The sequence below is a fragment of the Loxodonta africana genome, chromosome 25 (assembly GCF_030014295.1).
Source record: "Loxodonta africana isolate mLoxAfr1 chromosome 25, mLoxAfr1.hap2, whole genome shotgun sequence".
Lineage (NCBI taxonomy): Eukaryota > Metazoa > Chordata > Mammalia > Proboscidea > Elephantidae > Loxodonta > Loxodonta africana.
The window spans coordinates 44,868,039-44,895,007 of NC_087366.1; the positions used below are offsets into that span (position 1 = coordinate 44,868,039).

The window sequence follows — 26,969 nt, forward strand, 5'->3', positions numbered from 1 at the left end:
AAAATTCTTGTAACCTGCCATTCACCAATATAATATTTCCAGAGCTGAACTCTGAAATCTTTGAAGCATGCCTGTAACTTGGGTTCTATCAGTGAAGATCTAGATACCGTATTCAGAATGTAACTCTCTCCCACAATCTTACATTTTTCCTCCATCTGCTCCTCCCCACCCTGCTTCATTCTCTCTTCTGCTAATCTTAAGTAGAAACGCCCGCAAACGTTGTAAGCTTAACGATCAAATCATCTTAAAAGATTTTTTCCCAATCACATATTATCTGCTTCACTATAATTCCTCCCAAATGGGCGAAATTTCATTAAGAGAATGAAAAATGTTAACAAACGACTTCAGAAAGAGGAAATATACCAGGCCTCTTTTTTTGTTTGTTTGGCTTTGTTTTGAGTTCTTAAAAAAATGTAACGGAAAGATGTGTCCAAATCTATTCTCTTAGGAATACGAATACGTTACCCACCCAATGAAAAAACAATTCTGCTGGTTCATTTCCCTGCTACAAACAGCTGCATTGTCAGTCCCTTCGTAGCCCGCTCTTCATCTAGTAATTTCATATTGATCACCTTGGCAGCGTTTGGGCTCCAGCAGCAGGCACAGTCCCTGCTATTCAGGACCTTACATTCTTCAAATAAAACTCAACTAAACACCCAAAGCAGATTCTACTACCTAGACTACACTTCTTCCCGCCCTGTGTTAGGCAGATATTTATTTATTTTTTTCCCCTTGCATAAAACGAAGGGGACCATACCAAACCCTACACTTGGATTTCAGGACAATGAAACCGACAGGAAGCCACTCTCTCCTCCCCCGGGTTTACTATGGAGCTGGAGCCTACGCGGTTGACATCGCCAGGCGGGGTGCGTGACACCACGTCTTCCACGCCCTCCAACTGCGTCCAAAAGGGCTCCTCGCTCGACCTCCCCCAACCGTCCCACACCCCAAAACCGACCACACGAAAAGGACCGGCTCTGTCCGCTGCCCCAGCAGGGCCGCGGATCTGGGAAAAACCCCCTCCCCGCGCCAGCGCAGCCATTCCCTCGGGCCCTGCGTCCGCACCCTCCACAAACCGCTGCTGCTACGGGGGTGGGGGTGGGGGTCGGGGGTCGGGGGTGCACCGCACAAAGCCGGCGGGGGCGCTGGAAACGACTCTAGACGTTTAGGGGAAGAGAGGCAGCGGCAGTGGCCCGGAGAAGGCCGGGCTGGCGGCACGACAGGGGGACCGGTGCGGGGGACCCTGGGGGGGGACCCGGGGTGGGGGACCCGGGGTTGGGGACCCGGGGTGGGGGATGGGAGGGGCGGGGGACCCGCGGCGGGGGATGGGAGGGGCTGCCCCGCCGAGCCCCTGAGGCGGGCGCGGGGCGGGGTGGCGGCGCCGCGCGGAGCATCCGGGAAGCGCCCCCTTCGCCTCCCGGCCCCGCACCCCGAGCCCATGCCGCAAACCCGAGGCTCTCCCAGGAAGAGGATGTGGAAAAGCGGCGGCGGCGGCGACGACATCAGCAGCGCCGAGCCAGAGCAGCCGAGCGCATCACTTACCCCTGACTGTGGCGAGAGGGACCGGACGGTGGAGGCGGGGCGCGTCGCGTCCCGTGAGTCTTTCGCACGCCGTCCTCCTCCCACCCCGTCGTCGTTGTCGCTGTCGCTGCGGTCGAGCTCCGGGCCCCTCAGCTCCGCTGGGCAATAACGTTATTCCACACACGCCCCACACATAGCGGTAACGGCAAAGAGCGACCGGCTAGTGCGCAGGCGCCTTGGGAAAGGGCGAGGAGCCGAGCCCTATCCCCTCCTCCTGCCCTGTCCCAACAATCTCTTACTGCGCAGGCGCCAAGACAGACAATGAAAAGGGGCTGTGCGGAGGGTCTCACCCACACGCTATTTCAGCTGCCCACTGCGCAGGCGTGTCCCAAGAACATCTCGAACAATGAACACGACCCAGGCATTCGCGGAACCGCAACCAACAAGGACTACAGTTCCCAGCGAGCAGTGCGCTAACGCCAACGGGAGGTCGGGTCGCCGGGCAAGCTAGGATTTGTAGTGTCGGCCGCCTTCACAAGCTAGACTGTCTAGGCTGTTCGGAGATATAGAGCTTCTTTTTCTTGAGAATTTATTTGGCCTTTGTGACAAATTTCGAGGATGAAAAGATTCAGAGCTTGTCATTTGAGTCCTTCAGAAGCCTTAGAGGTCAGCCGCGTATTAGAACATTTCGAAGACTCCCAAGGCCGACCGTGAAATCTTTCCGTCAGTTAGGTGGTCCAGACAGAAGGATGGCATGAAGGCCGAGCTATAAGAAAAGGGCGGGGCCTCCAAGCTGTTTCTTGGCAACCGGCTCTGGCAACCGAACCGCCGAAGTTGCGCCTAGAGCGCGGTGTTCTCTGGGAATTGTAGTGTAGTTGGAAGGGCTCTTAGTATCTCGAGGCTGGAGGTCCTGAGCCTGTGGACTACCACTCCCGACGTCCACCATTAGGGCCAGTGGGTGGGAAGAGCCCCCACGAGCTCCGTCCCGGGTTCCAAGCTCCCCAGTGACAGCAGCTGCAGGAAGCAGGCGGGCCCTCCCCAGGCGGTAGGCCTGTTCTCTGAGCGGAGCCCTCTGGACACGTCCCACTTAACTCCCATCTTGGGCCCCGGGTCCGGGCATGGCGAAGTCCCCAGGGAACTCTGCCGTAGAGGAGATTCTAGGGCAATATCAACGGAGCCTCCGGGGTGAGTTGCTCCGAACCTCTGTGCCCCAGCCCCTTGGTACCCAGGGCCTCGTGGACGGGAACTGACCAGATGCGTTTCCTGACACCTTGGTTAAGCCACAGCCTGGCTGTATAGGAAGGAGATGGGCGTTGCTCTAATCATTAAGGAAGGATGAAATCGTATGAGTTTGTTTCACGGTTGAGCGGCGTTGCTTCCCTTGATTCCACCCGAACCAACTCTCTGATCCTGATTTAGGCATCTTTCTCAACCAGTGCCAGCAGAAACTTGTGGACAGCTCTATGTCACTTTTGCCCAGTTCTCATACTTGGCTCTTTAATCCAATTAGTTTCTGATTCACACTTTTTACACATTCAAATTCTGATTTAGTAAGATGAAAGTGATTTATTGGATGGGGGAAAAACAATAATAATGGTTTTAATCGAAATAGCTTCTATTTAGTGGTCTAGGCTATTTACATACATTAGCTCATTTAAAACTTACAGTAACTTTATGATTATTCCTATTTTACACATGGGAAAATCGAGGCTCAGAGAGGTTTAATTACACGCTAAAGGCCACACGGCTGGTTACTGGCAAAGCCAGAGATTGAATTCAGTCCTGTCTTCCTTCAAAGCCTGTCCTTTTGTTTGTTTGTTTTAATCATGTCACAATCACTGTTACTGAAACCTTATTCATTTAATTCAGATTATTTTAGTACAGTTTCCCATAAGTGAGTATCTATGGAAGTGATGGTCATATTTGTAGTAGATGGCTCTGCCGTCTTGGACAACTTATATAACCCTAGAAAGCTCAGTTTTGTTTTTTTAAAGTAGAGGTTGATGTATTGTCTACAGGATTAAATGTGAGGAGCAAACAAAATAATCCATGTAAAGCAGAAATTTTCCTACTTGTTTTTCCATGGTACCCCAGGGTAAGAACTACATTTTACGTGGGAAGTACACATGGGGCAAATATAACAAATATCGCTAAAGAAAACTTATTCTATTACGTGTAATAGACGCTATTTTCCATTATGTTTCATTTGCATAACCCACAGTTGGAGAAAAAAAATTATTTAAACTATTTAGAACATTGACTCGTTTGGTAAATGTTCACTGCCTACTGTGTTTACACATGCTAGGTGCTGGGGACACAGTAAGGAACAAGCAAGGTCCCTTCCCCAATGGAGTCTCTGGAATAGTGGGAGATAAAGATGATAAAATAATTACAGATTATTATAATAGAAAATAAGGGTAAGAATCAGTGCTTGGCACTTAAGAAACAATCATTAAATGTTAGCTGCTATTTATACTTGGTCCTGCAACAAAGTGAAGATTTTTCTAGGAGATTACAAAGTTTATCTTCTAGTAACTCTAGACTTTATAAAGGTTATTTATTGTTTACAGCTGTCAACAATGTTACAACCTGTCGACATTCTCAATATTCAACCTACAGGAGTAAAAGAATCAGTCTAATGATGTTTCAAGCATTGTTAGATATTTATATGATCACTTAAAACTTTTTGTTTGAAAGCAAGAAAAGTACTGCACTGAATGAATGGTTCTGCTTAGTTTTTGAGGTTGGTAACATTTTTTGGCCTCCATAAAAGTTTCTCCTAATGCTTTTGACGTAATTTTGAGCCTTTATCCAAGCATTGGAAACTGTTTAATATTAGACATTTTGATACAGTAAAAGAGTTAATTGTAAATTAATGTTGCAGTAATATGCTACAGTGGTACTGCTTTCAGTAATCAAAGAGTAAATAATTTTCTTTTGAATGTAACAAAATTTAAAGTCATTTCATTTAATGTGATGACAAAATACTGAAAACATATAGCCAGAAGGCAAAGAATATAGTAAAACAGTGTTTAAATCCTACTTTTAACAGTGTATCAATAAACGGGACCTGAATTTATTGTGGGTTTTTAGGATTTATTTTATTATTTATTTAGTAGCATTTTTTAATTTTTATTTGTTTATAGAACAGCTTCTGGAAGGAAAGAAAACATAACTGACTCTAAACGTACCACTCATTTAAAGAGTTACTCATTGCCTTTGAGCCTGTTCCCACTCATAGTAACCCCACATGGCAGAGCAGAGCTGTTCCATAGGCCTTTCTTGGCTGTAACCATTATAGAAGCAGGTCACCAGGCCTTTCTTCTGCAGTGCCCCTGGGTGGGTTCGAACCATGAAAAGATAATGCCCTTTAAGACAGAAATTTGTATTCCCATATAAAGTATGTTAGAGTTATTTTATATGTGGCACTTCATTATTTTGAGTGTGCCTAATAATTTAAGAATTATGTTAGTATGCAATCAGATAAATTGCGGCTCGAAATTCGTTTGTCTTGTATTGCTTTTGTTGATTTATTTGGTTTTGTATATTCACCACTGTTTTCCCAAAATGCCTTGCCTAGTTCATGCTCAAAGGAAGGCTAATAAATATTCTTGGTCTTCCGTGACAATTATTTCTCTTTTATTAAATAACTGTACATGTCAACATTACTGATACTCCTTCATTTATGTTCAGCTAGGAAATAAAAGGGACCCCTGGGTGCCTCAGTGGTAAGAGCTTGGCTGCTAACCAGGAAGTCAGCACTTCAAATGCACCAGCCTCTCCTTGGAAACCCTGTGGGGCAGTCCTGCTCTGTCCTTTAGGGTCACTATGAGTCAGAATGGACGCGATGGCAATGGGTTTGATTTCCATTTTTTGATTAGGAAGTAAAAATGCTAAATGCTTTCACAGTTTTCCATGATAGTTCTTCCATTTTTATAGATTTTCTTAATTACTTTAAATATAATTTTTTGTACTATTATAGTATTTTAAGATTTTAAAGCTCTGACGTGAAAAGCAGAGTCAAAGTTTACTTTTTTGCTTTCAAAACTTAAGTGGAATTTTTCCTCTCCTTGATTCTGACTGTCCTGGAACAACCATGGAAGCAGTATGCCCATCTGCAGATGCCATTTTCACCTCTCATCCTTTCCTTTAAACTTTTAAATGCAGTCCTTGTTTGACCCCTCAGAGAATAGCTCCTGGTTTGAGTTGTTTGTGGCCTCTCAGCAAGAAATTGGAGAGGTTCAGTGATTCTTCTTTGATATGAGAATTCTAGCAGAAAAACTTAGTTACCTCACAGTTCTGTAATATTGTACCGACATAATAAGTTATCTCAAAGTTTCCAGTGTGATTTAAAAAGAAAAAAAGTGGGCATATCCCAGGTGTTAATCTAGAGTTGGAAGTGATTTGGGAGGTCTCCTGGCAGTATATTTAGGTGTCGTTCACTCTTATCTTCAATTATAAGTAGTTATAATTCAAGGTACACAGAGTAGCTGAGAACTATATTAGTAACTGGGAAGGATAACAAATGCCCCTCCTCTAATTTAAATTCAATGCACCATTATATAAGGCTATGAGGTTTAAAATAAACTACTTTGGGGCCAAGAAGGGGTCAGAAAAGCAAGAATAACAGGCAATCCAGGATCTGGTTTTAAGTTCTGTAAACTTGAGTGTAGGAATATATTGGACTAGCTAGGAAGAGTCTGCCTTAGTCTGGAAGCTCAGCTGAAACCTGTGTTCCATGGATGACCCTGCTGCTATCTGAATACTGGTGGCATAGCTTCGAGCATCGCAGCAACACGCTAGCCCCCACAGTACAACAAACTGACAGGCACGTGGGAGCTAGGAAGAAGGACCCCGCAGTCTACTTCAGAAAAGCATTAGCCAGTGAAAACCTTATGAATAGCAGCGGAACATTATCTGATATAGTGCTGGAAGATGAGCCCCCCAGGTTGGAAGGGACTCAGAAGATGACTGGGGAAGAGCTGCCTCCTCAAAGTGGAGTAGACCTTAATGACGTGGATGGAGTGAAGCTTTCAGGACCTCCATTTGCTGATGTGGCATGACTCAAAGTGGGAAGAAACAGCTGCAAACATCCATTAATAATCGGAACCTGGAATGTACAAAGTATGAATCTAGGAAAATTGGAAATCGTTAAAAATGAAATGGAACACATAAACAATATCCTAGGCATTAGTGAGCTGAAATGGACTGGTATTGGCCATTTTGAATCGGATAATCATATACTCTACTATGCTGGGAATGACAACTCTAAGAGGAATGGTGTTCCATTCATCATCAAAAAGAACATTTCAAGGTGTATCCTGAAATACAACGCTGTCAGTAATAGCATAATATCCATACGCCTATAAAAAAAAAAAAAAAATTTTTTTTTTTTTATAAGGAAGACGAGTTAATGTGACTATTATTCAGATTTATATACCAACCACTAGGGCCAAAGATGAATAGAAGATTTTTATCAGCTGCTGCAGTCTGAAATTGATCGAACATGCAATCAAGATGCATCAATAATTACTGGCGATTGGAATGCAAAAGATAGAAACAAAGAAGAAGGATCAGTAGTTGGAAAATACGGCCTCTGTGATAGAAACAATGCCAGAGATTGAATGATAGAATTTTGTAAGACCAACGACTTCTTCGTTGCAAATACCTTCTTTCACCAACATAAACGGCGAATATACACATGGACCTCGCCAGATGGAACACACAGAAATTAAATTGACTACATCTGTGGAAAGAGACGATGGAAAAGCTCAATATCATCAGTCAGAACAAGGCCAGGGACCAACTGTGGAACAGACCATCAATTGCTCGTATGCAAGTTCCAGTTGAAACTGAAGAAAATCAGAGCAAGTCCACGAGAGCCAAAATATGACCTTGAGTATATCCCGCCTGAATTTAGAGACCATCTCAAGAATAGATTTGACGCATTGAACACTAGTGACTGAAGACCAGATGAGTTGTGGAATGACATCAAGGACATCATCAATGAAGAAAGCAAGAGGTCATTGAAAAGACAGGAAAGAAAGAAAAGACCAAGATGGATGTCAGAGGAGACCCTGAAACTTGCTCTTGAGCGTAAGGCAGCTAAAGCAAAAGGAAGAATCGATGAAGTAAAAGAACTGAACAGAAGACTTCAAAGGGCGTCTCAAGAAGACAAAGTAAGGTATTTTAATGACATGTGCAAAGAGCTGGAGATGGAAAACCAAAAGGGAAGAACACACTCGGTGTTTCTCAAGCTGAAAGAACTGAAGAAAAAATTCAAGCCTCAAGTTGTAATAGTGAAGGATTCCATGGGGAAAATATTAAACAATGCAGGAAGCATCAAAAGAAGATGGAATACACAGAGACATTATACCAAAAAGAATTAGTCGATGTTCAAACATTTCAAGAGGTGGCATATGATCAGGAACTGATGGTATTGAAGGAAGAAGTCCAAGCTTCTCTGAAGGCATTGGTGAAAAACAAGGCTCCAGGAATTGATGGAATATCAATTGAGATGTTTCAACAAACAGATGCAGTGCTGGAGGTGCTCATTTGTCTATGCCAAGAAATGTGGAAGACAGCTTCCTGACCAACTGACTAGAAGAGATCCATATTTATGCCTATTCCCAAGAAAGGTGATCCAACCAAATGTGGAAATTATAGAACAATATCATTAATATCACGTGCAAGCAAATTTGCTGAAGATCATTCAAAAACGGCTGCAGCAGTATATGGACAGGGAAATGCAGAAATTCAGGCCGGTTTCAGAAGAGGACATGGAAGCAGGGATATCATTGCTGATGTCAGATGAATCCTGGCTAAAAGCAGAGAATACCAGAAGGATGTTTACCCGTGTTTTATTGACTATGCAAAAGCATTCGACTGTGTGGATCATAACAAACTATGGATAACGTTGCGAAGAATGGGAGTTCCAGAATACTTAATTGTGTTCATGAGGAACCTTTACATAGATCAGGAGGCGGTTGTTCAGACAGAACAATGGGATACTGATTGGTTTAAAGTCAGGAAAGATGTGCGTCAGGGTTGTATTCTTTCACCATACCTATTCAATCTGTGTGCTGAGCAAATAATACGAGAAGCTGGACTATATGAAGAAGAGTGGGGCATCAGAATTGAAGGAAGATTCATAAACAACCTGTGTTATGCAGATGACACAACCTTGCTTGCTGAAAGTGAAGAGGACTTGAAGCACTTACTAATGAAAATCAAAGACCACAGCCTTCAGTATGGATTGCACCTCAACATAAAGAAAAGAAAAATCCTCACAACTGGACCAATAAGCAACATCATGATAAAGGGGGAAAAGATTGAAGTTGTCTAGGATTTTATTTTACTTGGATCCACAATCTACAGCCATGGAAGCAGCAGTCAAGAAATCAAAAGACGCATTGCATTGGGTAAATCTACTGCAAGGGACCTCTTTAAAGTGTTGAAGAGCAAAGATGTCACCTTGAAGACAAAGGTGTGCCTGACCCAAGCCATGGTATTTTCAATCGCACCAGATGCATGTGAAAGCTGAACAGTGAATAAGGAAGACCGAAGAAGAATTGATGCCTTTGAATTGTGGTGTTGGTGAAGATTATTGAATATATCACGGACTGCCAAAAGAACGAACAAATCTGTCTTAGAAGAAGTACAGCCAGAATGCTCCTTAGAGGCAAGGATGGCGTGACTGCATATTATATACTTTGGACATGTTGTCAGGAGGAATCAGTCCCTGGGGAAGGACATCATGCTTGGCAGAGTACAGGGTCAGCGGAAAAGAGGAAGACCCTCAACGAGGTGGATTGACACAGTGGCTGCAACAGTGAGCTCAAGCATAACAACAATTGTGAGGATGGCGCAGGACCGGGCAGTGTTTCATTCTTTTGTGGATGGGGTCGCTGTGAGTTGGAATCGACTCGACAGCACCTAACAACAACAACAACAAGCTAGGAAGAGAGAGTGCTAGAAATGCAATGTCCTAAACTTAGTAACGAAATCATGTCTATTAGTGCTGTATTAGGTATGGATAGCATTTTTTATTGTAAAAATGGCACAGTGGCAGTGTCTGATCTGCTCTAACTTTACAAGGGAGGAGGAGAATCAAGATCAGTAGCCCAAGGCTGATTCCTATGAGGTGGAGGTCAGACATACCTCCTCTCTCCAACCTTTTTACCAATTCTGACACCAGCCGTCCCTCCCACAGCACTCTCTACTTCTCTGCTGGCTTTGAAATTTTGTCACAATGGCCACACAACTCACAGACAACAGTCACAATTATGGGATTTATTAGGGAAGTAACAAATGACAATTCAGGATCAGAAACAACTCAGAATACAGTACTTTGATCAGGACATCTTCTTCCCAGCCATGCCCGCAGGCAGGCCTCTGTCTGGCCCTCAGTCTCTTGGCCTGGCCTCTGCCCTGGTGGGAAAAGTGTAACAAAGCTCTTTAGCTCTGCTTGTTAAGTGCCAGAAGCACCCCACTGGTTCAGTAAGCCTCAGCCTGAAGGCACTCAGTTCTCTTGCTCCGTGGGTCGGCATGCCCACTGTAGCTGCCTCTTTCAGCGGGCCTGAAAGCCCACTGCAGCTGTCTCGTGTTGGCTGCCTGGTTCTGCTGCTGCCGTTTTTCTACTGCTGGATTCTGCCATGCTTGCCACTGATTCCCATCATCTCTGGTGTTACATCTCTGTCTCCTAGGTCTAGGAGGTTCTCAGCACAAGGACCCTGGGTCCAAAGGACATGCTCTGCTCCCATCTCTTCTTCTTGATGGCAGTGAGACCCCCTCTCCTGCTCTGGGGTTGGCTCACTTTAAGCCTAGTGGGATGACAAAACTGACCAATTCCCTTGTTAGGGTCCCATACACCTTATTTGCATGGTCCCACACAGTCATTTTGTGGGAGTTACTAGACTCACAGCTAGAAAAGACCATATAAAAGCAATTCACTGCACCACAGTTGTTTACCTAGTTCCTAGCCACCTTTGTTCGAGTGGACACACACACAAAAAAAGAGAGAAACATGTAATACGTCAGGAACACAATTTCTTTTTTATATACATTTTATATGTTGGTTCCCCTTTTTCTTTCAACATTTTTATGTTTCAGTGTTTTGATTGAATTTGATGGAAGTAATATGATGTAGTAGAGGGTGAGAGGATAGGACTAAGAACCAGGTCTCGAAAATCTTTGTTGCCTTGCTAATAACCATTTGTGTGACCTTAGAAAAGTTAATGAACTATTCTTAGGTTCCTATTTCATCATCTATAAAATAAAAGGTTTGGACAGATGTGGGAATTATTGTCTTTAGGAGCTAGACAGATGGCAAAATGTGTGATGGAATCAGTGGAAGACAGTAGGGAATGGGGAGACTTATGTCTGTTTTGGACAGTTTATGCTTTTTATTTAAAAAATTCAATTTCGTCTTTGCTCTCTCTATCTTCCATCCCTGCCTTTTTTCTCTTTTCCCTTACTCCCTCTCTTTCTTCCACACTGTGCTGGCTAAGAAAAACACACTGAGAGCAGGCTCATCCTCCAGGCCCCAGTTTCTGACTCCTGGATTTTTAATGTCCCCTCCATCAATAATTGACTCGACGGCACTGGGTTTTCCATCAATACTATTTTAGCGCATGTGGATGATAAAGGCTGGATTTCTCTCACAAAAATGAGAGTAAGGAATTAAACTAGGTATAGAGAAAGTGAGAAGATGAATATAGGAAGGGAATGTATAATTTTAGAGATGGTCCTTTTGTTTGTAAGTTGATGTAATTCAAGAAAAACTATGATAATGATATTCTGTGTTTTACTTGTATATGATTAGCACTTTTCTTCAAATCCCACAACATGTTTTTCTCCTGCTAGGGAAGGGCCCACATCTGTAGTCTTATCAGCCAATAATTTTGGTAAGTTAGCCAGCAGTGATATCATTTGGACCTTTGGCTCACTTGAGAAAACATGTGTATAACTTAAGTAAAAGTTCTTTTTGTCAGTTTTACTCAGAAAACTTAAATTTCTGATTCTAATTTTTCCTTTGCTTTTCTCGAATGTTTTCTGAATATTTTTTGTGTTTTTTATTATATATAAAGAATATATAAGTATAGGTATATATAAATATAGAGTCCTGGTGGTACAGTGGTTAAGAGCTCAGCTGCTAACCAAAAGGTCACAGTTCAAATCCACCAGCTACCCCTTGGAAACCCTGTGAGACAGTTCTACTGTGTCCTGTAGGGTCACTATTAGTCGATTTTGACTTGACAGCAATGGGTTTGGTTTTTGTTTTATATATAAATATATGTGTGTGTGTATATATAAATATATATATAAAACATATGTACTATATAAATATTAAATGTATATATATATTTATATATTCTCCACAGCTAGTATTTGTAGTATTTGTTTTACTGTCAGTCTAATTGAGACCAAATAGCCAACAACTATGTGATTCAGTGTTATGAAATTGTAAAGACATTTTTACTTTTTCTTGGCTATGAAAGGAATAGACAATTGATCTCAAGCTTCTGAATTAATTATGTTCTCTCTTTGGATGTTTAAAGACTTCTGCTCTGGTCACTTCAGTGGTCTGTGCTAAGGTTTCACCGTTTTAGTTATTGACACTCTTCTCAGGATCCAAAGGTAGAGAAGGTGGCATGAAATGTACTTGTGTACTTGCCAAAGTGACCTTAATTATGGAGGAGCTTCATTGAAGCCCACGCCACAAAACAAAAACCAAACCCATTGCTGTCAAGTCAATTTCAACGCATAGCTACTCCGTAGGACATGGTAGAACTGTTTCATAGAGTTTCCAAGGCTGTAATCTTTAAGGAAGAAGACTGCCACATTTTTCTCCTGCAGAGCAGGTGGTGGGTTCACATTGCGGACCTTTTCGGTTAGCAGCCAAGTGCTTAACCACTGTGCCACTAGGGCTCCTTTCAAAGCCCACTGACATATTGTAAAGAATGAATAACTGTGGTAGCTTTGAAAAATGATGGTGAATATTGCTTCATGTGTTAAGCCTTGAAACAAAATAAAGCTACGTATTAATACTGAGCTCCAGATTACAATGGCTACAACACCCTTCGGAGCCCTGGTGGTGCAGTGGTTAAGAGCGTGGCTACTGACCAGAAGGTTGGCAATTTGCATCCACCAGCCACTCTTTGGAAATCCTATGGGGCAGTTCTACTCTGCCCTATAGGATCACTATGAGTCAGAATCGACTCGACAGCAATGAGTGTTTTTTGTTTTTTTTTTTAATAATGCCTGTCATGGCAGTGAGGGTGGCAGGTTATGCCCTACCACCACCACTGCTGTGACAGAGTAGCTCTCTGTCCTGCCTAGCTTTCATCAAGAGTTGGCTGCATTTACAGTGTAGTAATCTCATGGATTTGATGGGAAATCTTTCCTCTAGGCTAATTTGGTAACCGTTGTGTTGATCTAGACCCGTGGTTCTCAACCAGGGATGATTTTGGGGTAGAGACCAGAATGCTGCTAAACATGCACAGGACAGCCCCTACCACAAATAATTATCTGATCCAATATGTCAGTAATGCTGAAATTAAGAAACTCTGGTCTAGAAGTAGTAAGACTCTGCTCATAGTCCTTGCTCTGCAAGAATAATACTTAAGAGTAATTACAATAAGGACACAGATTATAATGGCTGGTGATTTCACCTATGTTCTTCTGCCATCCTGGCTAGGATTACTTCTTTATGAAAAGTGACAGGTGCGTAAGCCCTGTCAGTTGATGCCAAAGAGATACCAGGTGTATCCCTCAGAATACATACAGCCAATCTTCTTGATTTGCCAAAAGCCATACATCATTAATGATCTACAGAGTGCTTTCTTAAGATCTTTATATTCTTGTTCAGATTATCTTTCACTCTTGGCGCCAAGCACTTTAGCACATTTTTTTTTTTTAGCTACGGCATTGGGTATTAGAGTCTTATGATTGTATTTTCTTTGAGGTTTTCCTGTTTCTGCATAGTACTTTTAATCTTTTTCGCCTGTTATAACTGCTGTTTACAAAGCTGGCTTTGTCTGACCTTGGATTATGCTGTTTTATCTTGGTGTGCTACCTGTCAGCCCCCTAGTGAACAGTGACAGCAATCTTCTGAACTAGGCTGAGGCCCAGTCAAGTGTGGACAGACACATATATCTCTTATCTTGCTCGGTTTCATTTTTCTGCCTTTCGGCCCTAGTCTAAGCTTGTGTGGGGAACTGCAGTGCCTCTCCTATCCCCGCCTAAGGAGGTATGCTTCATTGCGTGCTTTCCCAGAGACAGCTGGGCGCTTCACAGGGTGTGGTTTCCTCTCCCTGTCACTAAGGCAATTTGCTTTCACGTTTCCCAGTACAGATGGGGGCTGCAGAAATTAATAATTCACACACGATGTATAAGTGGTGATCCTTCCTAGACTGAGATATGTTTGCATTTTGCTTGAAAACATCTTGGTGAAGAGAAGCCCATCAGTGAGCTAGGAGTTAGAATGTACAAAACTAGATTAGGAAAACAAATAATAGAGACTTAAATTAGTTGGCAGTCATCAGCCCAATAACCAGTACTCATTGTACTGATAAATGTTTGGATTGCAGAATGGCAGTAACGTTATTTATTACATAATGTTCCAGTGAGTCTATGGGGCTCACAGGCCCTGTTTGTATTTGTATTTATAATTACCTTTTTTCTATTCAGCATGCGGTGGGGGGCACTGGGCTAAGCGGTGCTGGGGATAAAAAATCAAAATGCGTGTGAAATACCTTACTGCCCTCTCAGTAGAAAAGACAAATGAGTATTCTTTCTACACCTCTTGGTTGTAGATAGAGAAAGCTGTGTCTCACTAGCAGTGGCATACGAAATGATAACCGGAACCTCCTGTCTAATCTGGTTGCCTTACGTGTAAGCAGCAGGTAATATATCCGGGCAGTAATGCTCTTAGTGAAGATCGGGGGGCTCCGGTTACAGTGGCTCCAGTTGAAGAACAATGGTGTCTCATCTGTGTTGAATGATCTAAGAGTTATTATCTTTCAGGATTAACCGTTTGTATGTTAAAGTGTATAATTATGTTGCTCTATATATATTTGAAAGCACTTACCATGTTTTGAGATGTAGAACTGAAATAACTTAAAATACCACTCACCTCTTTAGTTTTAGTTTAAGGGCACAGTTCTTGCACGTTCCTCCTCTGCCTTTTGTGGATCAGTTCTTTGATTATTTCCTTTGTTCCTTTCCAGAAAGTTGTTTAATATCTCACTCAGTATTTTACTTAATACTGTTTTCATTGTACAGTTTAACATGTGTATGAATGCTATAAATTCTAAAAGATTAAACAAGAATATTAGAAAAGGGATTAAAAGAGTTCATAAAATCCTGCCATCATTGTAATCTAATGAAAGAACTCTATAGGGATTTTCAACTATGCAATTTTTTTTCAGATTTATTCTTTTTCCTCATATAGCTTTTCATCAGATTAGGTATAAATAAATAATTATCCTTTTGTCTTAGATGTGAAATCATTTGATAGCTCCACAGAGCACGCTTTTAATGTTAGTCAACCCATCAGTTTCCTTCCTAATGGATGCAATAAAGATAAGTGCTTGCTTTGTACATTTAAGTACATAAATCTAAAGCTCCAAGAGCTGAATTGCTTTATCATGTAACACCCTGATTTTCCTTTCTGATTAATAAGTCTCTTTTTTTTAGAAAATACTACGTTATTAGAAAACCGTTGCTCCTTTTTATTTTAATAAAACCAGGAACGCATCTTATCTGGACTTTTCTTAAACTCACGATGAGTAAGCAGAGGACAGAATTAGTTAATAAAAATACTTAATTCGAGACAGAGAAAGATCTGTCTGTAAATAAGGTTGGTGTAGGAGAAAATATAGTGATAAATTCACTGGATCTCTTGTGTAGCTGAGTAATATGAACCCTGGCTTGGAAGACCTGTTTTCTTTAGTTTCATGCTTGTCTTAGGCTGGCTTCTTTAGAGAAGCAAAACCAGTAAAGCATATAAATATATAGAGAGAGATTTACTGAAGGAAATGGCTCATGCAGTTGTAGAGGCTGGAATATCCCAAGTCCGTGATTCAGGATAGAGGCCTCTCCTGCTTCACATAGCCACAGGGGCTGGCAAACCCAAGGTCAGCAGGTCAGAGGGTAGGGCTCTTGCTTACAAGCTGTGAAGATCGATGAATCCCAAGATCAGCAGGCAAGACCGCAAGTAAGCTGCTAGCTCAAGTCCCGAGAACTGGAGGTCAGATGAACAGGAACCAGTAACAGGATCCAGAGCAAGCAAAAGCCCACAAGCCTTGCCAGAACGTCCACTTATATTTGATGCAGGTCACATGCCCAAGCGCCCAAGGAAACTCCCAGTCAACTGATGGGCTACTCACAGCAGATCCCATCATGGAGGTGATCACATTATATCGAATCTCATCATGGAAGTGATCACATCATATGACTGCCAAACCACTGAGAATCATGGCCCAGCCAAGTTGACACACAACCTTAACCATAACGGTACTCAAGGTAGAAAATGAAGTGTTATAAGTGAAGAAACTATGTTAGATATTTTGTAACATAGGGTGTATTTTTAACTTCAGTAATGTGGTTATTTTTTTCTGTTCCGAATAGCTAGATGTGCTGTTGGGGGTGCTGAGCCTGTCTCATTCTTTATGTAGTTTCAGGGCTTCTCATCTGAAAATTTAAAATTAATGAGCCTGGAGAAAATGGGGCCTGTTTTTCATAGTCCAGTAGAATATATGTTTATGAATAGGTTCCTATCTCGAAGGTACTGAGTTATATGTGATTGGTACCAAAATATATGTGTATTTGTGACTTTCTTAGGCTTCCCATATAGGTGGCAAGGAATAAATAGGTGCTTCTCCTCTTTTTTCTCCTCTAAAGGGCACAAAAAGAAATAGTCCTAAATTGTTAAAGAAGGGTCTAGGTCAGAAGAGAGCAAGAGCTTCTTGGCCATTATTGTTACATGTGTCTCTTAGGGAAAGTTCCTCCTCTGAAGATCTTAAAAAATTAGTTTAGATGGAATCCACATGAAATAGTTTTGCAAATAGCTGGGGATGTACTTACATGAGTTTCATCTTTTTCAAATACAAATGTCTTTGTGATATGTATGTAAATGATTTGTGAATCAGTAAATTAAAAATAACTTTCAAGTACAGATGTCAAAATTTGAAAGTGGGGACTAAAATCTGGGCCTCTGCTGTACTGTGCAAAGCATATTCTTTTAGTTATTATTTACTAGATAGAACCCAATGAAATTAATCATAAGAGATTAACAGGAACAAGAAATTTAAACCTGAAAAAATAACTGGACCTTAATTAATGAAACTATCAATTGATTACCTGGTTCTCCAGTTGTTGTAATGCAAAAATATCCATAACCAACCAAAAACCCATTGCCATCAAGTTGATTCTGACTCACAGCGGCCCTGCAGGACAGAGTAGACCTGCCCCACAGGGTTTCCAAGGAGTGGCTGGTGGATTCAAACTGCCAACCTTTGGTTAGCAGCCATAGCTCTTAACCTCTGTACCACCAGGGCTCCAAAAATATCCATAAGGGGGGTAAAATTTTTAGTAATGTTATCACCAATGTGTTTAGTATAGTTCTGTTACTAATGTAAGTAATACTTTGCTGCAGGCCCTTTGTTAAAAATGTTTGTAGGTGAGTATTTTATTGAATAATTATTTCTGTTATCTATTACTGTGTAACAAACCCGACTCCAAAACTTAGGGGTAGAAAACAGCAACTACAACCATTTTATTGTCTTCCTCAGATCTGTGGATTGACTAGACTCAGCTAGGCAGTTCTTGTGGTCTTCCTTGGGACCCCTTTCACAGTATTGCAGTTAGATGGCCTCTGGTACTGGAGTCATCTGGAAGCTAGATGGGCTATTGGGAGTGCTGAGCCTGTCTCCTTCTCTGTGTAATTTCAGGGCTTCTCCTCTCCATGTGGCCTGTTCACATGGTCTGTCCAGTAGTCAGACTTCTTATTAGTGGCTTAGGGCTCCCAAAAGCAGGCATTACAAGAGAGAGGAAGCGGGAGCTACCAGTCATTTTAAAGGTGAGGACTGGATCTGGCATGGTTTAACTTCCACTGCATTCTCTTCAGTTTCAGAGTGGGAGGGGACTATATAAGGGCATGATACTTAGGAGGCTGGGTTCCTTGGAGGCCATTTTTAGAGATGAACTGCCATAGTAATTGTGTGGTAAGGATCAGCATGAATCCAAACCCCACAAAGTGGAGATGGATTCAATCCTCACATTCCCATTTCCTTGTCTCCAGCCACCGCTGCAATATTCTCTCTCTCTGACCCTGGCCACCTGGACCTAGGTCAGCACTTACAAGTTCAAAGGTCACTATCCCTTGGCACAGAAAATAAAGGATGTTATCCATGAGTACAAATCAAAAATTAATTGCTATCAAGTCGATTTTGACTTATAGTGGCCCTATAGGACACAGCAGAACTGCCCCATAGGATTTCGAAGGAACAGCTGGTGGATTTAAACTGTCAACCTTTTGGTGAGCAGCCAAGCTCCTAACCACTGTCCCACCAGGTTTCATTCCATGAGTACGGTGCTCCATTAAACTATCTCTATGAGGTCAAACAAGGCCCCCACATATCTGTCAATTTGTCATACTGTGGGGGCTTGCTTGTTGCTGTGATGCCGGAAGCCATGCCACTGGTATTCGGAAACCAGCAGGGTCACCCATGGAGGACAGGTGTCAGCTGAGCTTCCAGACTAAGACAGATTAGGAAGAAGGATAATCCGAAAAGCTGGAAAATATGAAGAAGAACAGGGCATCAGGATTGGAAGAAGACTCATTAACAAGCTGGGTTATGTAGATAACACAACCTTGCTTGCTAAAAGTGAAAAGGACTTGAAGCACTTACTAATGAAGATAAAAGACCACAGCCTTCAGTATGGATTGCACCTCAACATAAAGAAAAGAAAAATCCTCACAACTGGACCAATAAGCAACATCATGATAAATGGAGAGAAGATTGAAGTTGTCAAGGATTTTGTTTTACTTGGATCCACAATCTACAGCCATGGAAGCAGCAGTCACGAAATCAAAAGACGCATTGCATTGGTTAAATCTGTTTCAAAAGACCTCTTTAAAGTGTTGAAAAGCAAAGATGTCACCTTGAAGACAAAGGTGTGCCTGACCCAAGCCATGGTATTTTCAATCTCATCATATGCATGTGAAAGCTGGACAATGAATGAGGAAGACCAAAGAAGAATTGACATCTTTGAATTGCGGTGTTGGCGAAGAATATTGAATATACCATGGACTGCCAAAAGAACGAACAATCTGTCTTGGCAGAAGTGCAACCAGAATGCTCCTTAGAAGCAAGGATGGCGAGACTGCATCTTACATACAGTGGACATGTTATCAGGAGGGATCAGTCCCTGGAGAAGGACATCATGTTAGGTAAAGTACAGGGTCAGCGGAAAAGAGGAAGACCCTCAACAAGGTGGATTGACACAGTGGCTACAACAATGAGCTCAAGCATAACAACAATTGTAAAGATGGCACAGGACCGGACAGTGTCTCGTTCTGTTCTGCATAGGGTTGCTATGACTCGGAACCAACTCGATGGCATCTAACAACAACAGCAGTAACATGAGGTCAAAAGGTCAGCAGTTACTCTAGAGCAAAGATGAGAAGATAAGGGCGCAGGGAAACTAGAGTAGTATAAACAGAAAAACCAGAACGCAATTAAAGAGGATATTGACACATTGTGAAAAGTGTAACTAATGTCACTTAACAATTTGTGTAAAAATTGTCAAATAGGAACCCAATTTGCTTTGTAAATTTTTACCAGAAACACAATAAAATATTAAAAAAAAAAAAAAAAAAAGGACATCATCCTTAAGTCTATCAGATAGGCAGTCACCAGCCACAAGTTTGAGGAGTCCATACAACACCCCAGCCTTCTGATCTGCTGGCCACAAATTCGGGGGTGATTTCCCACTATGCCTTCAAGCTCTGGAGTTCACACAACACCCTTACTTTCTGACCTGCTGGCTCCTACTACCACTTTGGGCTTGATAATTCACTGGAACAACTCACAGAATTCACGGAAAGTATACCATACTTAAAACCAGAGATTTAGACTAGCCAAAAAGGATATAAATGAAGGGATGCATAGGGTGAGGTCTGAGAGGGTTCCCAATGTGAGGCTTCCATGTTCCAAGGGTTGCACTACTCTCCCAAGAGCAGATGTTCTCACCAACCAGGAAGCTCTTTAGACCTCTGTGTTCAGGGCTTTTCTTTGCGAGTCCTGCATGATAGAGTAAATCATGCCTCCTGAAGCTAGGTGATATTTGCCTTCCAGGTGAGTCTTTTCTGACCTGGTCAGCCTCACTTGCCAGCACAAATTCTCAAGTGTCACCTAGAAGTCCCAGACTATGGTATCCCAGTTACTCCTATGGTTATTTCTCCAGAGCCAAGGATGGAGGATACCTTACTTAGGGTAAAATTAGGTCCCTTACCCCACAATAATATACCTTAAAATACTTTATTTTAGACATTAAATGTTATGTATGTGCTAATGAGTTAAAGAAGCCCTGGTGATACAGTGGTTAAGAGCTTGATTGCTAATCAAAATGTTGACAGTTTGAATCCACCATCTGCCCCTTGGAAACCCTGTGGGGCACTATGAGTCACAACTGACTCAACAGCAATGAGTAGTGAGTTGAAGCTCAATTCTAGGGGCAGTCAATTACACTAACAAAGAATTTGTATATGAAGTGCCATATATAGGAAGGACTATACTAGAGGGGCTGCCACTATAAGCACTCAGCTATTCAAATCTTGATCAAAGCTGGGCCAGAGAGGTACAGTCATAAGCAGCAGTTGGAGTCACAAGTGCGGTATGAGTTCAGGGAGCGGGGGGCCAAGAGCTAGAAGCCAGTCAGATCTCTGCAGTAAGGAAGATATCCATCATCACTCACTTCATGTATGACAGCCTTGACTGCGCCTGCCAGACAACCGTTGGAACTGACTTCCTGTCTAAGATAATGTACTTGGAGGATTGAACAGTTCAGCTACAGCTATGGAACACAGCTGACCAGGAGCATTTTTGAAGCCTATTTCCTAGATACATTTGTGATTCAGCTATTACAGTGGTTGTCTATGACATCATGAACAGTAGTTCTTTCAGGAAGACAGATAAATGGATAGAGGATGTACAAGCCGAAAGAGTTGATGATACCATCATGTTGGTGGGTAACAAGAATGATCTGAACAACAAAAGACCAGTCTCTGCAGAGAAAGGGGAAGAAAAACCCAGAGACCTCAACATAACATAATGTTTATTGAGACCAGTGCCCAAACCAGTTACAAAGTAAAATATCTATTCCAGTTTGTAGCTACCACCTTTCCTTTCAAAAGTGATTCACCTCCCCTGAAGGAAGGGGAGAGCCTTGGGTGAAACCTTCTTGCAGCACTGGGGGATTCCACCCTTTCTTCTCTGACTGCTGAAAGATAGCTATAGAGGATGCGTTTCTACAGCAGATGGGATACCTCAAAGGCCAATACAATTTATTCTTCTTTTTCTTTTTTTTTTTTATTGTGCTTTAGATGAAGGTTTACAGCGCAAATTAGTTTCTCACTAAACAATTAATACAAATATTGTTTTGTGACATTGGTTGCCAACCCCATGACGTGTCAACCCTCTCCCCTTCTCGACCTCGGGTTCCCCATTGCCAGCTTTCCTGTCCCCTCCTGCCTTCTCATCCTTGCTGCTGGGTTGGTTTGCCCATTTAGTTTCATTTTTTGAATCTGTTTAATCTTTGGCTGAAGGATGAACCTCAGGAGTGACTTCAACACTGAGTTAAAAGGGTATCTGGGGGCCATACTCTCAGGGTTTCTCCAGTCACAGTCAGACCAGTAAGTCTGATCTGTTTTTGAAATTTAGAATTTTGTTCTATATTTTTCTCCAGCTCTGTCTGGGACCCTCTACTGTGATCCCTGTCAGAGCAGTCAGTAGTGGTAGCCGGGCACCATCTAGTTGTCCTGGACTCAATTTAGTGGAGGCTGTGGTAGTTGTGGTCCATTAATCCTTTGGACTAATCTTTCCCTTGTGTCTTTGGTTTTCTCCATTCTCCCTTGCACCAGATGGGGTGAGACCAGTGGAGGATCTTAGATGGCCACTCACAAGCTTTTAAGACTGCAGATGCTACTCAGCAAAGTAGGATATAGAACATTTTCTTTACAAACTATGTTATGCCAACTGAGCTAGATGTTCCCCATCTCCACTCTTTTCTTATCTGCTCCTTCAATAATGACTGTCCTTTGAGAAAAAAAAAACAAAAAACTAGGTCACGTAGTTGAGTGTCCCTTGGTGGGAGAGGAGTATCTCAGGCCAGTGGGGACAGGGGCTTCCTGGGGCCAAGATTTGGTGTGACAGGGTCCCTGTTATCACTTGACTCCTGTGTCTCCAGGTGTGGTAGGGGATTCTTTCGCCTGGGAGGGAAGCAGCTCTTCCTCTGGCCACGTCTTGTTGGAGGGGGAGTGACTCTCCTTGCTGATGATGTTATATATAGTGAATATGAGCCATTGAGGTGACAGGGACCTTAGAGATCATCAAGTCTAACCTCTAAACCATGAACTTTATCTCCTCGTACTTACCCTGGCATGTTCCTCCACAAGCTAATCACAGAATTCTGCATTTTTTCAGAAGGTTGCTTTCTCATATACAAACTGCTATCTTGAACAAGTGTCCATGTGGTACACCCATATTTCATTGGCCTTGACTTTCATCATGTTTGTTGTAGAACGTGCCAGTAGAAGCATTCACCAGCTGAAATGCGCCCTGAGAGAAGGTGATGGCACAGTTGGAGAAGATACACTAGATCCTTCATATAGTACCAGTGCAGGAAATGATGACACTGGGGCTGCCTGGCATGAACTGCAACACAGCCATGCTGGTGAGTTTGTGAATGTCAGTTCTAGCTGGAACAATACAGAGTGAATTCTTTAACCTCCGTAGAGTAACGTCTCCAGTCAATCGTCCACGTTACTGCTAGGATTTTATTTTCGAAACACAAATCAGATAATATATTCCTTTGCTTATTTATTTATTTTTTTCCTTAGGCAGTTCCAATTCCTGTAGGCTAAGGTCCAAAATCCCTAGAATGACATAGCAATGTTTTCCTAAGGTGGCTGTGGCTTACGTCTCCAGCCTCACTTCTCTATTGTAACCATTGATCCCATGTAACCATGTTCTAGTCATACCAATTTCCTGGCCATACTTCTTTGCCTTTGCATGTTCTGTGCCTTGTAACTGGAATGTTTCTCATCCTTTTTGCTTGGTAATTCTTGTCCATCTTTCATGGTGAAAACAGGCACAATTGGCTGCTTTTCCTCTTCTCGTAGCACTATGTATAGCTCTAGGTCTGCATATAAATGTGTTATACTGTTTTGTATCTGTAAGAGTATCTTTCTTGCTCTCCAGATTCTTAGCTTTTAAGTAGCAGAGATTTTTCTTATATTTATCTTTGTATCCGCAGTGAATAACGGAGTTATTGATGCATAAAATACATTTAAACAATATCTGTTGGATGGGTAGAAGGATGGATGGGTGGTGATAAACCATGGATCTCAAGTAAGGTTAATAAACCAATTGCTTTTGCTCTGTAGTTAATCAGCTCAAAGCTTTGTTGCACCGACAAGCAGCCAAGGAAAGTGAGATATCTCCATCAAGAAGACGAAAAATGTCACCTTTGGTGAGTATCAATTTCTGCAACTGGACAAAAGCATTGTTTTTCTAGCTGTGTTTTAACTTTACAGTGTCATTTTAACAGTACATGTTGTAAGTAAATTCTAAGCGGGCATGCTAATAAAGCAAAACATTAAAAGAAAAAAAAAACAGTAAAAAGAAATTCTCTTCCCTCTGATTACTTTGGATGAAGAAGAGAGACTTCCGTGGCAAAAGGAATCCTAGTAATTTTACTTATTGTTTACTTGAAAAATGGAGCAAGAGAACAGTTTGGAGAATTTACTTTGTGACTGTTAGCAAATATATAAAGGGAACAATACATAGAAAAGATAATGTTTAATCATTCCTTTTTTAGAGGTCAAGCCGATAGCATTATTGAAGTTACTTGATTATAATTCTGCCTCCTTTGTGATACTCTTTTGAGTGTCAAAACTGAAGTGTGTGGTATTATACTGCATTTTAAAATATATGATTATAAAATTGTGAGAGATGAGAAGTTACACTCTATTTGTTCTGAAATAGTTCTTTTACTGCTTTGATAGAATGTATGATTCCTGACAGAAGCAATGTGATATGCTAAAGGCAAAAATAGGTGTGGAAAAAAGATCTCTAGATTCTGCTTAGATGGCTAAAATAAAAACCTGAGCCTTAGATTTATCTCGGGTCTACCATGTACTGTCTAGAAAAGATCTATCTCCAGAGCTTTTGTAATAATAAGATAAGATATTCAAAATTCTTTAGAAACCTCTGAAATGTGACACAGATATAAAGTATCATAGCAACAGTAAGCACTTTGCAGTTTCAATATGTGACTATAACTGGCCACAAACTCTACATGTTGGAAACTATGGAAACATGTTACTTTACTCAAAACTGAAATGTCAAAACCCCCATATTAACTCTTCATTCCAGCCTTTTATGCTTAATTCCTACTTTAGAGCAAAGACCTTCATGCTCTGATTTAAAATCAGAAAAAGCGTGTGTCAAGGTTATATCTTTTCACCATATTTATTCAATATATGCTGAGCAAATAATCTGAGAAGCTGGACTATATGAAGAAGAACATGGCATCAGGACTGGACAAAGACTTATTAACAGCCTGCTATATGCAGATGACACAACCTTGCTTGCCAAAAGTGGAGATGACTTGAGGCAGTTACTGATGAAGATCAAAGATCATGGCCTTCAGTATGGATTACACCTCAAGAAAAAGAAAAGTAAAATCCTCACACTGGGCCAACGTGATGGATTGACACAGTGGCCACAACAATGGGCTCAAGCATAACAACAATTATGAGGATGGCGCAGGACTGGGCGGTGTTTCGTTCTCTTGTACATAGGGTTGCTGTGAGTCCGAACAAACTCAACCGCACCTGACAACAACAACAGAACAACTTATTTTTTTAACTGTGGATATTCAAAATGTATATCCCAAAATGTATATAGCCTTTTCGGGTATATATAAGTGATTTCTTGGCACATTTTCCACAGAATGTTAGCTTGAGTCCCCCCCCCCATTAATTTTTCTCTATGTACACATAATAATAATTCAGATTTGCCTATCTTGTGGATCCAACTATTAATATAAAATATGTAGACATTATTGCTTTCTACTTACCACAGGTAATGCATTTAATTAAAGTTACTTGGATTTTTAAATCTCTTAAATATGTCAAAAAGCAAAGCTGTCCTTAATTATTCTGCCCTCAGAGCTGATACTTCACCATTATTTGGAATCGGCAGGACTGAGAAACAGGCTTTCCTCAGGGATCATCTAACCAAAAAAAAAAAAAAAATACCAGTCGATCCTTATTCTCCCTTTTCCTGGTTTCCTTATCTTTCTTTCTTTTTCTTTTTTTTAGCCTGATGACATGGCATACGATTTTATAAGCCGTTTCAAATTCTTCTTAGGACAATGTCAGATGTACAGTAAAGGTCAGTTCCAGGAAGGCTACAGAAGCAGGTAGCATTAACACTTTTTCTGAAATCTCTTCACTGAGCTCTTCAGAGAAGTGTATCTCACAGTTCTGTACGGTGCTTATCTGCTTCAGAGTTCTGATCTCAGAGGCTTTGTGCTCCAGAACAGCATAGTATCTCTCAAATTGCCTTCAGTACCAGGATCAAAATTCAAAAACCATCTTATTGCTAACATGGCCTTTATAAGAAGCAATTTTACCTCATGGGCATATACTTGGCATCAAACACCTATCTAAAGAGCTCTTCTTTAGAGAGCTGTTATGCAGTTTTAGCGAGTGATCCTCTTCCATGGCAGTTACTAGGAGAGCGTTGCCCCCTTGTATCTGAGCATTACTGAATGGGATGACACATATTCAGAAGGCTCAAATAGTTGGCTCATCCCAAGACTGTTACACTATTCCAGCATTTTTATGTTTGTCATGTACTTTTTAGAGCTACTTTTACTTTCTTTAAAAAATATTATTAGCATCCCTAAATCTTGTCCATTTGTGGAATGTATATGACAGAGAAATAAATACCATTAACTACATGGTGATCTCTTTCTCCTCGATGTATATATATCACAGTGTCATGGGTTAAATTGTGTCCCCCAAAAATATGTGTCAACTAGGCTGTGATTCCCATTATTTTCTGGTTGTCCTCCATTTTGTGATCTGATATAATTATCTTCCATTTTATAATGTGTTGTAAATCCTAACCTCTATATGTTAATGAGGCAGGGTCAGTATGGGGTGTATCTTTAGGTACAGCCTTACGAGAGTCATACCCTTACTCAAGTCACACCCTTTCTTGAGTCATACCTTTTATGTTACAAGAGAGAAAAGGAGAGCAAAGTGAACAGAGAGAAGAGGGACCTTACTACTACCAAGAAGGAAGAGCCTGGAATGGAGCATGTCCTTTGGACATGGGGTCCCTGTGCTGAGAACCTTCTAGACCCAGGGGAAGATTGATGACAAGACACATGGAGATCTCCGAGGAACACCAGGTCTACAGATGTTGAAAGGAGACAAGGACCTTCCTCCAGAGCTGACACAGGGAGAAGGCCTTCCTCTAGAGCCAGCAACCTGAATTTAGATTTCTAGCTTCCTAAACTGTGAGAAAATAAATTTCTGTTTGTTAAAGCCACCTGCGTATTGTATTTCTGTTATAGCAGCACTGGGTAACTAAGGCACACAGCAATGCTATATTGAGTATGGAGAGGTTATACTGATTCTTTGCTAAATTTAACATATTTAATTTGGCCTTTTTACTTCAGAGTTCATCAACAGATGAGGAAAACGATGTGCCTACTTTGCACAATCTTGTCCCTATCATTAATGATCAGTCTCAATACATTCATCACTTAGAGGCAGAAGTAAAGTTCTGCAAGGTAAGTTTTCCACTGAGAGTTTAAATCTACCTAAATTAAAGTTATATATTAATTATTGCTTGTATAAAATTTTGCTATCGTTAATTTTCATTTTTATGCAATACATTGACAATTGCCATCCTTATATGATTGAAGGGAGTCTCTGCTGGCACAAATGGTTATGAGCTGGACTACTGACTGAAAGGTTGGTGGTTCAGACTCACTCAGAGTTGCCTCAAAAGTAAGTCCTGGCTGTCCGCTTCTGAAAGGTCACCACTCTGAAAACCCTATGGAGCAGTTCTACTCTGCTTGCATACGGTTCACCATAAGTCAGAACTGACTCCGCAGCGACTGACAACAGCAACACGTGATTG

The 26,969-nt window shown here is 41.5% G+C and overlaps 2 protein-coding genes across 10 annotated transcripts in view; one reads left to right on the forward strand and one right to left on the reverse strand.

Moving 5' to 3' along the window:
• The window catches only part of CEP170 (centrosomal protein 170), a 133,299-nt gene extending 131,642 nt beyond the window's left edge, over positions 1–1,657 (reverse strand). For 2 of the 3 annotated variants that reach the window (XM_064276741.1, XM_064276733.1), the window contains exon 1: positions 1,543–1,657. The gene's annotated coding sequence lies outside the window, so the exon portion shown is untranslated. The remainder of the gene's footprint in view (positions 1–1,542) is intronic. The other variant, XM_064276736.1, reaches the window with a different exon arrangement.
• Positions 1,658–2,484: 827 nt separating this feature from the next.
• Positions 2,485–26,969, forward strand: part of SDCCAG8 (SHH signaling and ciliogenesis regulator SDCCAG8) — a 242,379-nt gene continuing 217,894 nt past the window's right edge. For 2 of the 7 annotated variants that reach the window (XM_010591051.3, XM_023549319.2), the window contains exons 1-4: positions 2,500–2,706; positions 22,327–22,479; positions 23,192–23,277; positions 26,503–26,616. In XM_010591051.3, the coding sequence (XP_010589353.1) occupies positions 2,640–2,706; positions 22,327–22,479; positions 23,192–23,277; positions 26,503–26,616 (420 nt within the window). In that variant the 5' untranslated portion in view covers positions 2,500–2,639. Of the gene's footprint in view, positions 2,707–22,326; positions 22,480–23,191; positions 23,278–26,502; positions 26,617–26,969 lie in introns of all 7 variants that reach the window. The other 5 variants (XM_023549321.2, XM_023549324.2, XM_023549320.2 and 2 more) reach the window with 4 other exon arrangements.